Genomic DNA, 11,386 nt, shown 5'->3' on the forward strand with positions numbered 1-11,386 from the left:
TCAGATAGTTTACCCGGGGGAAGAATACTAATATGACACTGATTTTGCGCATGCAGTTCACTCGATTTACTGAATCCATATGATACAGAGCTATAAGAAAAGAATAAAATGAGAATTGAGCACCGACGGCACCACAAACGGAATGTAGGCCTAAAAATGTAACAAAACTCACACAAGACAAACTTTAAAGGTAGACTGGAAGACCACATAGGAATGATATCTGATGAATCATAATGCATGGAATTTCGAGACGTATTATCATTGATATTAATGTGTATATACTAGATGTAGCGTATACCAAGTTCCACCGGGATGGTTTGAAATGATACTGGGTGCAATGAGGGTGAGGTTGTAAAGACCGGGAAGTGGAGGGATCCATTAGGTCATACCACCAGTATACCTATCCGAAATTAGACTATTGCAAATTAGTACCCCAATCCATCATGAGATGTTTCTGTGAACATGTTCCTGCACACCAACGGAGCAGATCATCCGTCACTAAGGTTTTTTTTTTTCGTTTGTTTGTTTTTGCATTGTGTTCCTACAACTTTCAAAACGGAAATCTGTTCGTGCGATGATAATAGAAATGATGACGTTCAACTATTATTACTCTATGAAGAATGAGAGAGGAAGGGTAAAGGGGAATGAGAGAAAAGTTTCTTCCTATCAATATCTAAGAGATGATACAAGTAGAAGTTAGTGTACTTTACTTGTTAAACGGTTGACAATTATAAACCGAGAATATATGCATTACGTTTAGTGTGCTCAATTCGATCTTTATTCACTATGATTAAGTGTACAATTAATGGGAAAAAGGACAATAATTTGAAGAAAAAAATAGAAGTATTCGTCGAGGATGTTAGTTCGGTCTGTCAGTTTATGTCGCAGCGCTAGAGGTGGAATAAGAGATGTACCTTCCATCTCCCTGGCCTAATAATGTCTTTTCACTACACTAGTAGTTCAGTCAAGAGTCACAGCTAGTCACAGTGCTCTTGCCGACATTGTACTACAGTGTACTACTGGAGTACCTGAGATTTTAAAATGTTGAAGGTGAGTGGAAAGGTTAATGAAAACATCCGAGGGTGCATACCGGTACACCTGTATAAAAGCTCGTATCCTTTTGCACGCTGCACGCAAGGGTGGTTCTGCGCATGCGTGTTTCGTAGCGACAGGGATTTTCGCGGCGGCGCGTGGTTGTGTCATACGGTCTAAGAAGAAGGCTAGCAAATGGCGTCGTAGTCTAGAAAAGGTGACGGACTGATCAAAGTTACCCAACCAAATTCTGTTCCAGTGACAAAATACGGAGGAAATTGACTAAAGGTGAGCTAGAGGAGTCAATAGAGACTCTATCAAAGTGCATTATAGGATAACACATAGCTGATAAGTGTCTGCTTTCTTGAGTTTTCCTGTCTGTACTGGTCGGAAATATCGAGTTGTGATACCGTCTTCGCCTCGAGCATACACTACCGTGCATTGTATGTTCGGAGCGTAGCATTCTATTCATGCCGTGCAATAGTTCTGCAGTGTCAGGAAGATAGCGCTGTAAATGTATGACTGAGTGTGCGGTATGTAGTTTACATTGTAGTTTTGTGTGTAGACTAGGCCAGCAGCAGTAAATGGGATAGTGGTACAACGCAGATACACAAATCATGCAGTCTGACTTGCTATCCTCGCAGAGACTGGTATATGACTGGGTGTCACCGATGGTGTCCTCCGAACGTTGGTGAGGCCGAGGCCAAGCTCAGGGGTCAAACAACGAAGAGTGAACTGAGGGCAAGAGATGCCCAGTGTCAGTTGTAGAAGTCCACACACGCCCGCCCGTGTATGCTCCAGTTAAAAAGAGTATTAGAAAAAATTGCAGACCCAGTAAGGTCCGCTAATTATAATGGTTGATTACCATGTATATTTAGGATTTAGACTAGGCATGCATCATTGCAAATCTTTCGTCTCGCCTCCTACCCTAGGCAAGCTTAGTCTAACTTTAAAGACAGGGCAGGATGGAGGCGGATCGCAACGATTGACATTGATGCATGGTTACATACTAACATAGGAAAATAACATGTCTTGACGTAAAATGGTAGCTCTTTCGTACATCATATGAGTTTGTTTACTTTATATGGTAGATATAAAGTAAACAAAAATATATAAAGTAAACAAAATATATAAAAATATGATAAATATAAAGATATAAATATATTAAAAATATATACAGAATATAAAAATATATACAAAATATAAAAAAATATAGAAAATAAAGTAGATATATAAAAGATATGAAATATAAAGATATAATTATAAAGTAAACAAAAGTATGGTTTGTATATGTACCCTATATTCTATTAATTCATGCTGATATATTTCTGTAATATTGTGTGTCCATATGTAAACATCAATGCAAATGGGCAATGCAATGTAATGGAAATGATATTGAATAAATTCAATTCAATTCATTCTACCTAAAGCATTAGGACCAGCTGTACAAGCAAGGCACATGAAACAAAGCACATGATAATGGCGTAGTAGGGACTAGTCTGAGCAGGCAAACTAGATTCTTGTGTCTAGATATGTCTCTATCTTTGATTTAAAAAAAATGTAATTAATTAGTTTGTGTTACTGTTAGCATGGAACAGCAAAACTATTGTCTATTATTTGATACTGTATTGTCATATTATTTTTAAGAAGAAAAGGAAAGAAGTTGGTCTGCTATTGTTTTGCAGAGCTGCAGTGCATCTTTCACTATCGATGATAGAAATCTGCTCAACGGAATGATTCAGCGAGCAATTTGTAAGCCTTGTGATTGTACAATGAATATTAATATTGCGTGCAACGATGGTCATTACGAAAGCCATCCATAGGAAATATATCTTGTTTTGGGGTACGGAAAAACTAGTTGTACAGGAACAGGAGTTATACAACATGTAATTAATTGCCAGAATTGTTGCATGCTTTTCATTCCCTTTGTTTTGTTTTTTTACTGTGGTACTGTTCCTATAAAAGGAAAAAAGTAGGGCCCTACCGAAAAAAACACACAAAATAATTGAAAGTTACATTGTAGAAAACTGCAAAAGTTATATTGCCAAAATTTAATCAGTGCTAGTATCATGCCCTTTTCTTCCTTTAAAAATATCCAACTTTAAACAAGTAGCATGATGATGCACCACATACATTGTGTGCACTACACTTAAAGGGGAAGGCTAGTAACTGATCAGTGGGAATCAGTGGAAATGCTGGGAGATGATTGTTCCAATCCTTATGGGATTCATTCAAGAGTTCATTGTATATCTATTGTTGTGTGAAAATGATTTGCTTCAGAATGGTCTCATATTCAAGTAATGTGCAGTTTAATGCTTCCAGGTTAGCGTCCCTGGTCAGTGACGGAGCATTAATCTGCACATTACTTGAATATGAGACCGTTCTGAAGCAAATCATTTTGACACAACAATATACAATGAACTCTTGAATGAATCCCATAAGGATTGGAACAATCATCTCCCAGCATTTCCACTGACTCCCACTGATCAGTTACTAGCCTTCCCCTTTAAAGTTACAGACCTGAGGGTATTCTATGACAGTTAAAAGAGTCGTAGAGGTTCATTGGTGTAAGTGAGGATTTACTGTATTAATTGCCATGAACTTTCTTTGTCTTTGTCAGAAAGAGTCCTGCTGAAATTGAAAATGTGCACATTACCAGGCACAAATATTTTTTTAAAAGGAAAAGTTCATCTTCATAGACATGTGGGTTGAGTGAATGCAGCATAGAACACATCAACGAGAGTTTGAGGAAAATTTGACAATCAGTTCAAAAGTTATGAATTTTTGAAGTTTCTGTTCAGTCACGGTTGGATGAGAAGACTACTATAGCTCGTGATGTCACATATGTACATGATATTTAGAAAGAATAAAGAATTAGAATTCAACATACTAACTGTATTTCCATTTTTCTCACATAATAAAAGAACACTCGACTTCTCTCTTTCAGAAGGCAAGGGGAAAGCTATTACCCTTAACATACATCAGTAACAAGTCAAAGAAGTGCGCACTTTATTCAAAAAAAAAAAAAGTTTTGTGAAATTCTCTTTTTATTCTCCATATATTGTTATACACATGTGACATCACAAACTGTAGTCTTCTCATCTAGCAGTGACTGCATAGATACTTAAAAAATTCATAACTTTTGAATGGATTGGTTGTAGATGGACTTGTCCTAAAAAGACTAATATGACCTGTGGTTACATAGGGCTTACATTTGTACATGTAACTTACACACGCTGCCATTACATAACTGCGCTGTGTATGTATCGCAACTGGCCTTGGAAAGAATTCCTTTTGTACACTCCACTTCACAGTGAAAATTATATTCTAAAGGAGAGTTAGGGCAGGGCCTGTATTAGGGCCAATACAAGTACATGTACAATGTACAGTGTACAGTATACAACTTTTTTTTTCTCAAATTCATCAGGTTAAAAATGCACAAGTTCTTGCTTACTTGAAAGAAGAAAATTATATATAAAACACCAGTTTCAATGCTCTCTGTCCGAAAAGTACAGTGTATCCTTGTTTTTCTCTGTACCTCTGTTTAAAGGGAACGCAAACCCAAAGAGTAATGTGGATTGAGTGAAAGCAGCAACATTAGTAGAACACATCAGTGAAAGTTTGAAGAAAATCGGACAATCGATGCAAAAGTTATGAATTTTTAAAGTTTTGGTGTTGGAACCGCTGGATGAGGAGACTACTAGAGGTTATGACGTATGAGTGGACAACATTAGATACAAAGAAACTATAAAGAAAATTCAACAAAAATTCACTTTTCTAGCATTATGAAAGAGCACTTGACTAGCCGCTTTCATAAAGCAGGGGGAATAATTGCTACCCTTAACATATGTCAGTATCAAGTTGATGGAATTTGTAATTTTCATGAAAAATGAATTTTTGTGGAATTTTCTTTATATTTTCTTTATGTTGTTGTCCACTCATACATCATAAGCTCTAGTAGTCTCTTCATCCAGCGGTTCCAACACCAAAATTTTAAAAATTCATAACTTTTGCATCGATTGTCCGATTTTCTTTAAACTTTCACTGATGTGTTCCGCTAATGTTGCTGCTTTCACTCAATCCACATTGCTCTTAGGGTTTGCGTTCCCTTTAACTATTGTACATGTTGTATATAGTTGTAGAACAGAATGATTTTTCCCTCTCTTTTGTATATTAAAGAGTTTCCAAAAGGTGGCAAATGATCAAAATTAAGATTTCCATACAGTGTAGTGTTGTAAGATTTAATAAGATCTTTGCAAAGGAACATACACTGTACCAGTAGGCCTTACTTGTGTATTGTATGAAGCCTGTAAAGTGAGTGTCACAGTGCACATGCATCATGTTTGTGAAGAACAGTTACTGCTGCAATCTTTGAAGTTACATTTGTAATTTGTTCTGTTTCATCACAGGTTGGCAACAAATCACTTAAAATGAGTTCATCAAGCAACAGTGATACACATTTCAACTGTAGGCTGTGCAACTTCGTTGGCACTAGCAAGACAGATATTGCAGAACATTTCCTGACGGAGCACTTTGAACAGTATGTGTCTCTCAGTAAACCTGCGTCATCCAAGTCCTCCAAAGCAGAAAAGGAGTCAAGCGACAAGGAGCCCCCCAAGGAGTCAAAGGTTGAACAAGATGAAGGGGAAGATAAGGCAGAAAGAGTCGATGGAGATGCTGATAAAGAAGGCGAGGGAGAAGAAGAACCCAAGAAATCAAAGACCCTGGCCGAAATCCTAAAGCAAAAGTTGGAGAAGGATGCTGGCCCTGGTCTCGGCAGAGGGATGCGAAGGAGGAAGAAGACCACACCCATGAAGTATGCTGTTGATGATGATGATGATGAAGATGAGTGGCTTCCTAGGAAGGAGCCAGAACCTACCAAGACAATATACGTCAAGCCCCCATCTATCCTGGCTAAAGGACGCGGCAGACCTCGCAAGAGAGGGCGGCGTCCGCGCCAAGCTGCCGTCTCCTTCAAGAAATTCAAGATGAAGGTAAAAGCTAGCAAGCCAAAAGTTGAACCTCGAAAGAAGGCTGACGAAAAGAGTCTGCCTCTGCCAAACTATGTTATCAATAGAATTTTAGATGCCCAAGTGACTGCTTGGTTTGCCAATTACAAGCATAAGAGGGAGGAGATAGAGATGATTCGATGCCCTAATGATCGTTGCGCTAATGTCATGAGCCGCCCAGAGATGGAAGTCCACGAGAAATGTCATGTCCCTAATCTTGATGGGTTTCGCTGCTTTGCGTGTGGGTACATCAGTCTTCACTGGGCCAAAATGCGGGTCCACTACCGGACTGAGCATGAGCCAAAGCTCAACACGGCCATGTGTGACTTTGAGGGCTGCGAGAAGACTTTCCCCTGCATCGGAACCAAGATTCTGCAGAGCCATGCCCTCAGGAAGCACTTTAAGCCACAGCTGCTGGAGAAGCTACGGAGTCCCAATTTTGACCCCTCGGAGTACGCATCGTTCATGAAGGAACCAGAAAATGAGGCTGACAAAGAGGCATTGGACAAGAAACGAGGCCGTAAGCGTCGCATTGAGGAGGAGGAGGAAGAAGAGGAGGATGACAGCGATGGCGAATCAAAGAAGTCATCCGGTGGGAGGAGAAAGTTTCAACGATACAAGGTCAGCGTTTGCTCCATCTGTTTTGCCCGATTCAAGGACGAAGTCATCATGGAGGCCCACAAAGAAAGCCACTACAAAGATGGCAAAAAGGATGTGATATACTGCACCGAATGCACCCTGTTCACTGCCACCACAGAGAGTGCCATTCGTGATCACCTGTCCAGCGAGCACAAGAGGATGCTGCACTTGCACCGCTGTGAAATCTGCAACAACTTCTCGACAAACCACTACCACGACCTGAAAAAACACTTGGTCACCCACACCGGTGCAAAGAACTACATGTGTGAGCTGTGTGGAAAGCGGACGACGACTCCCTTCAATCTGCGCATACACTACCGTCGCATCCATGCAACAGAGGAAGAAAAGAAGTATCACTGCATGACCTGCGATTACAAGTGTGCTGACAAAGGCATTTTGAAAGTGAGTCTGCGAACTAACCATTCACACTTGTTACACACCGGTTTTGTTTTAAAAGAACAGATCCTCCCAAAGGAGGAAATGAAGATTGAATTAGTAGAAATTCTATGCGTTCAATGAAAATTTGAACCCCTGAGCATGCCACTTTTTCATGTTCATCCGACCTTTATGCAGTTTTATACTTCCCAGCAAAATACTGAATTCTTAAACAGTTTTATAAGTGAGAAGCAAGCACAATGAATGATACTGCTTGTATTGCACTCCGTCAAATTTGTTTATGTTTTTTTGTTTTAACATTGGGAATATATACATTGCGCTCCTGTTATAACGAACACAGTTGTACCAAAATTTCGGTTACAACGAAGTAAAAATTCAGGCTGCAATATTATCCACTGTTACATTTGTATTTTTATTATTTGTTTGGTTACAACAAGATTTTGATGTACTGTAATGAAAGAAATCTGCTGGTCCGAAGACTTCGTTACAACGGGAGTCCACTTTACCAGTAAAACATACTGTATGTTGATATATATTTTTACATTATTGTAAATAATGACAGTGGCATTGTGCATTTCATACATTGATACAATGAATGATAGCAATACAGAGTGAAATCTTTGTTAATGTTTCTGTCTAACTGATAAATGCTTGTGCTTTCCCACAGGAACATATCAAACACAAGCATGGACTAATGATCAACAAAGACAGCTTTGGTCGGCCAAAGCCAACGCCCACATTTCACTGCACTATGTGCTCATACGTGGGACGTAAGCAGAAGAGCCTTGACTACCACATGCGAATTCACAAGGAAAACCGACAGTTCAAGTGCCATCTTTGTCCATATGCCAGCAAGACAAAGAACAATCTTGTACTTCACGTCCGCACCCATGAGGGCCTGCAACCCAATAAGTGTCCACACTGTGATTTTAGAGGTAAAGTCTCATTCCAGCCCCTTTCTTTTATTGTTTAGAATTATTAGTGGACAGAGCATATATGCTCTGTCATATAAATGAGTATATATGCCCCAAAGGTAAGATGATAGATAAAGCAATAGATTAGTAAAAGTAGGGTCAAAGTCGAGCGATTTCTGGGCACAATTTCTGAGCACTGTGTCAGCCCTGACAAGTTGTCAGTCTCTGAAAATTTCAGTTCAATCCTTGGTTTTGATTGGCTGAGAAGCTCTGCACAGGCATTTCAGATTTTTTTTCTTTTTTTTTCTGACACATTTGCTCTCAGACTATCTGATGCAAGGATTTCAAAGCAGTTTGTCAGAAAAAAAAGAAACTTAACAAAAAGCTTCATGAAATGTTAGTTGGTATAATGACAGAACTGCTTAGTGATCAATCTGTAGTTGGTGCTCAATTTCAGTGAGTCGCACCAGAATGTTCATGAATGATGTGTTATTTTTGCTATTATTAATTTTTATTTTTTATTTATTTATTTATTCATTTATTTATTTATTTTTTGCTGATTTTGATTTGACAGTATTCCCTCTTTTATCAAGCCTTCCCAATCACACCTATTCTCACTGGAACTTGATGTGAAAAAGCCTCTGCTGGTTTTAGTCTCTGAATAACCTAGAAGGGTAGCATTCAATGGTTTGCCCCCACTTACTGTTGTCACCAAAATTATAAAAACCTTTACCTGCCACAGAAGTGAAACAAATGTGATTCAGTGTTTATTTTGCTCCAGCCTTGCGCCAAAGAGAAATCAAGATTTAATATGCACAACTGCTACAATTGTGGTGAGGACTGCCTTCGTCACCATGAGAGCTGATGTCTTCTATTTTTTTTTCCATATGTTTTGATGTTGGTTGAATTACTACAAAATAACAAAAATGGACAAAATTATTCAGAGGTGTTTTCTTCACTCCATCGTAGGAACTGATTATTTGTATGAAGGCTTTTTTTTTTTTTTAATTCCCAAAGTGGTTGAAGAGTTGTCTATCATACCTTAAAAAGTCGCATGTAAAGTCAAAATATTCAAGACACCTACCATATGTAAAAAGAAGGGATGATATTGAATTTGACAAGAGGGAGAATGGATAAGATACTGCATATTTTCTGTGCTTGAAAAAGCCTTGCTTTCAGCATTTACTGCCATGTAATGAGAATAATCAAATATTGCTTTCTAAATACAGGTGCTACCAACAAGATCGTGTCCGAACACATCATGAGCAAGCATGCCAAGATTCGACCGTACCGCTGCAATGTGTGCGGATGGACAGCTGCCTACAATGGCAACATGTGGAAGCACGTGGAAAACCACCAGAAGATTCTCGGCGACCAGATGCCCGAGTTCCCAGTCAGCGTCCTGTCCGGCATTGAGGAGCTGCGCATGCCCACCGCACTGAGGGCTCCCTCTGGAAAGAAACGCGGTCAAGGGAAGGGACAAGGCTCGCCGTCATCTCCAACGGCCAAGCCCAAGACCAAGAAATCCAAGCCAAAGTTTGTAGAGCCCCCCAGTGGTGTTAATCTGGCCGACAGATCTGTTGTGCTGGAGGTCCCAGTGTCCCACTCTCAAGAAATAGCTACTCCCACAGTCATCAGTACTGATGGAATGGTCATCCAGGTTCAGCATATACATCAGGTATTCAACTTGTTTGTCTGTTTGTTGGCATTTCAGAAAGAATTTTCCCCCATTTCCAGACCTTATACTCTACAAAATGTCAAATGTCAGGAGAGCAAAAAACATGGCAGCCAAAGCACTGCATCAAATGGAAGAGCCTTTCCTTTGACATGCCTTGGTGGCTTTATTTTGGGGGGTAAGACAGCTAGGATTTGTAACTGATCATCTGACTATTAATCCAAAAAAGTGATTTTCACCAAAATTTCAGATATGAGGTCTTGTCGCCCCAGCGACGATATGTCTTTGCAGTGCACCCAATTTTGATTTGTATTTTGCCTGTGCTCTGGACACCTGAAATTTTTATGCAATGATTTATTTGTTTGTTTGTTTTTTCTTTTTTTCATATTTTCTAATTTTAATTGAAATGTTTTGATTTTGATTTTTTGCTGTTGTGTATGTGCTATTTTTCTTGATATATATCAAGTACAAAATACAAGCCATCTCTTATCTTTATGTGATCTATTTTCTACTTGATTTGACAGATGGTTAATGTGGAGCCTGCCCATGAGGTTCAACATGCTGACAAAGTGACTTCAGACAACTCACAGATTCGTCACCATCCCATCATGGAGTACAGTGTGCCTCCTGTGTCTGTCAGCCAGCAGATCATCTCTGCCAACAACGACATGGCCCACGTCATAAATGAGCAGCAACACCACTATCACCACCACCACCATCAACAACAGCAGCAGCAGCAACAACAACAGCAGCAACAGCAGCAACACCAACAGCAGCAGCATCAGCAACAGCAGCAGCAACAGCCGCATGGCCACCCCCAGCCACCTCCACAACCACCGACCTCACATCCTGGTATGCCTCCACCGCAGGCTAAGCAGCCGGTACACCCAGTTCCCCTGGAGATCCACGCCATGCATCCACCGCAGAGCAATGTCCCGGTGCCGGTTCCAGTTCCTGTAGAACAGATCACTCGGGACTCAGATCACGCCGTGCACCATCTCGTTGCTGCGATGATGCCCAGGTGGTAGTTCCTCTTAGTAAGCTAGCCTTCCATCAAGTGTAATGAACTGCCACTGCCAAGAAAGTATTGAGGGAGATGTCTGTGCACGTATACATAGGTCTTCATATTTGTGTATAGGAGTGAGGGTTGCATAGCAGGGCTCGACACTACCATTTCAGTCTGGTCGCCTTGTTGGGCCACAACAATCTTTTCTTGGTTTTTTTTTTTTTTTTTCATGGCCAGAAAAAGAAAATTTCTGGCCTGAAATACAAGGAAATATGCATGTTAAATTTTATTTTGAATTTTAGCTGCCTGATTGGGCCACTGAAAGATAACTTTTATGGTAATTTGATGGCTTGAAATCAATTTTTAGTAGCCCTGGGCCACTGGGTCACCCCTAATGTCGAGCTCTTTATAGGATTTACAGTTTGCAGTTACTGAGTGGATATTAGTGATAGGTCAAAGTTCATGGTATCCCGAGCTGAATTCTTTTTATAGTGGACATGTCAGTGTTATGTGTTGTACACAAAATGAGAAGGAAAAAAAAAAATCCAGAACAAATCATATTCTTGTGTTACAATTTACACTTTCCAATGAAGATTGTCATACCTTCTATTGTTTTTATATCTTTACCTTCTCTTATTTTCATATCTTTAACTCACCTGAGCCAAAGACACAAGTGATGAGCTATTGCAGTCATTCATCATCTGTTGTGCTTAAA

At 39.7% G+C, this 11,386-nt stretch overlaps 1 protein-coding gene across 1 annotated transcript; it reads left to right on the forward strand.

Moving 5' to 3' along the window:
- The first annotated feature begins 1,229 nt into the window (after nt 1–1,229).
- LOC140233097 (uncharacterized) lies at nt 1,230–10,792 on the forward strand. Its single transcript, XM_072313208.1, has 5 exons — nt 1,230–1,320; nt 5,442–7,082; nt 7,744–8,011; nt 9,220–9,668; nt 10,190–10,792. Exons 2-5 carry the CDS (start codon nt 5,463–5,465, stop codon nt 10,691–10,693), a joined length of 2,841 nt encoding a protein of 946 aa, XP_072169309.1. The 5' UTR covers nt 1,230–1,320; nt 5,442–5,462; the 3' UTR covers nt 10,694–10,792.
- The last annotated feature ends 594 nt before the right edge of the window (nt 10,793–11,386 follow it).

This window comes from Diadema setosum, chromosome 9, assembly GCF_964275005.1.
Source record: "Diadema setosum chromosome 9, eeDiaSeto1, whole genome shotgun sequence".
NCBI lineage: Eukaryota > Metazoa > Echinodermata > Echinoidea > Diadematoida > Diadematidae > Diadema > Diadema setosum.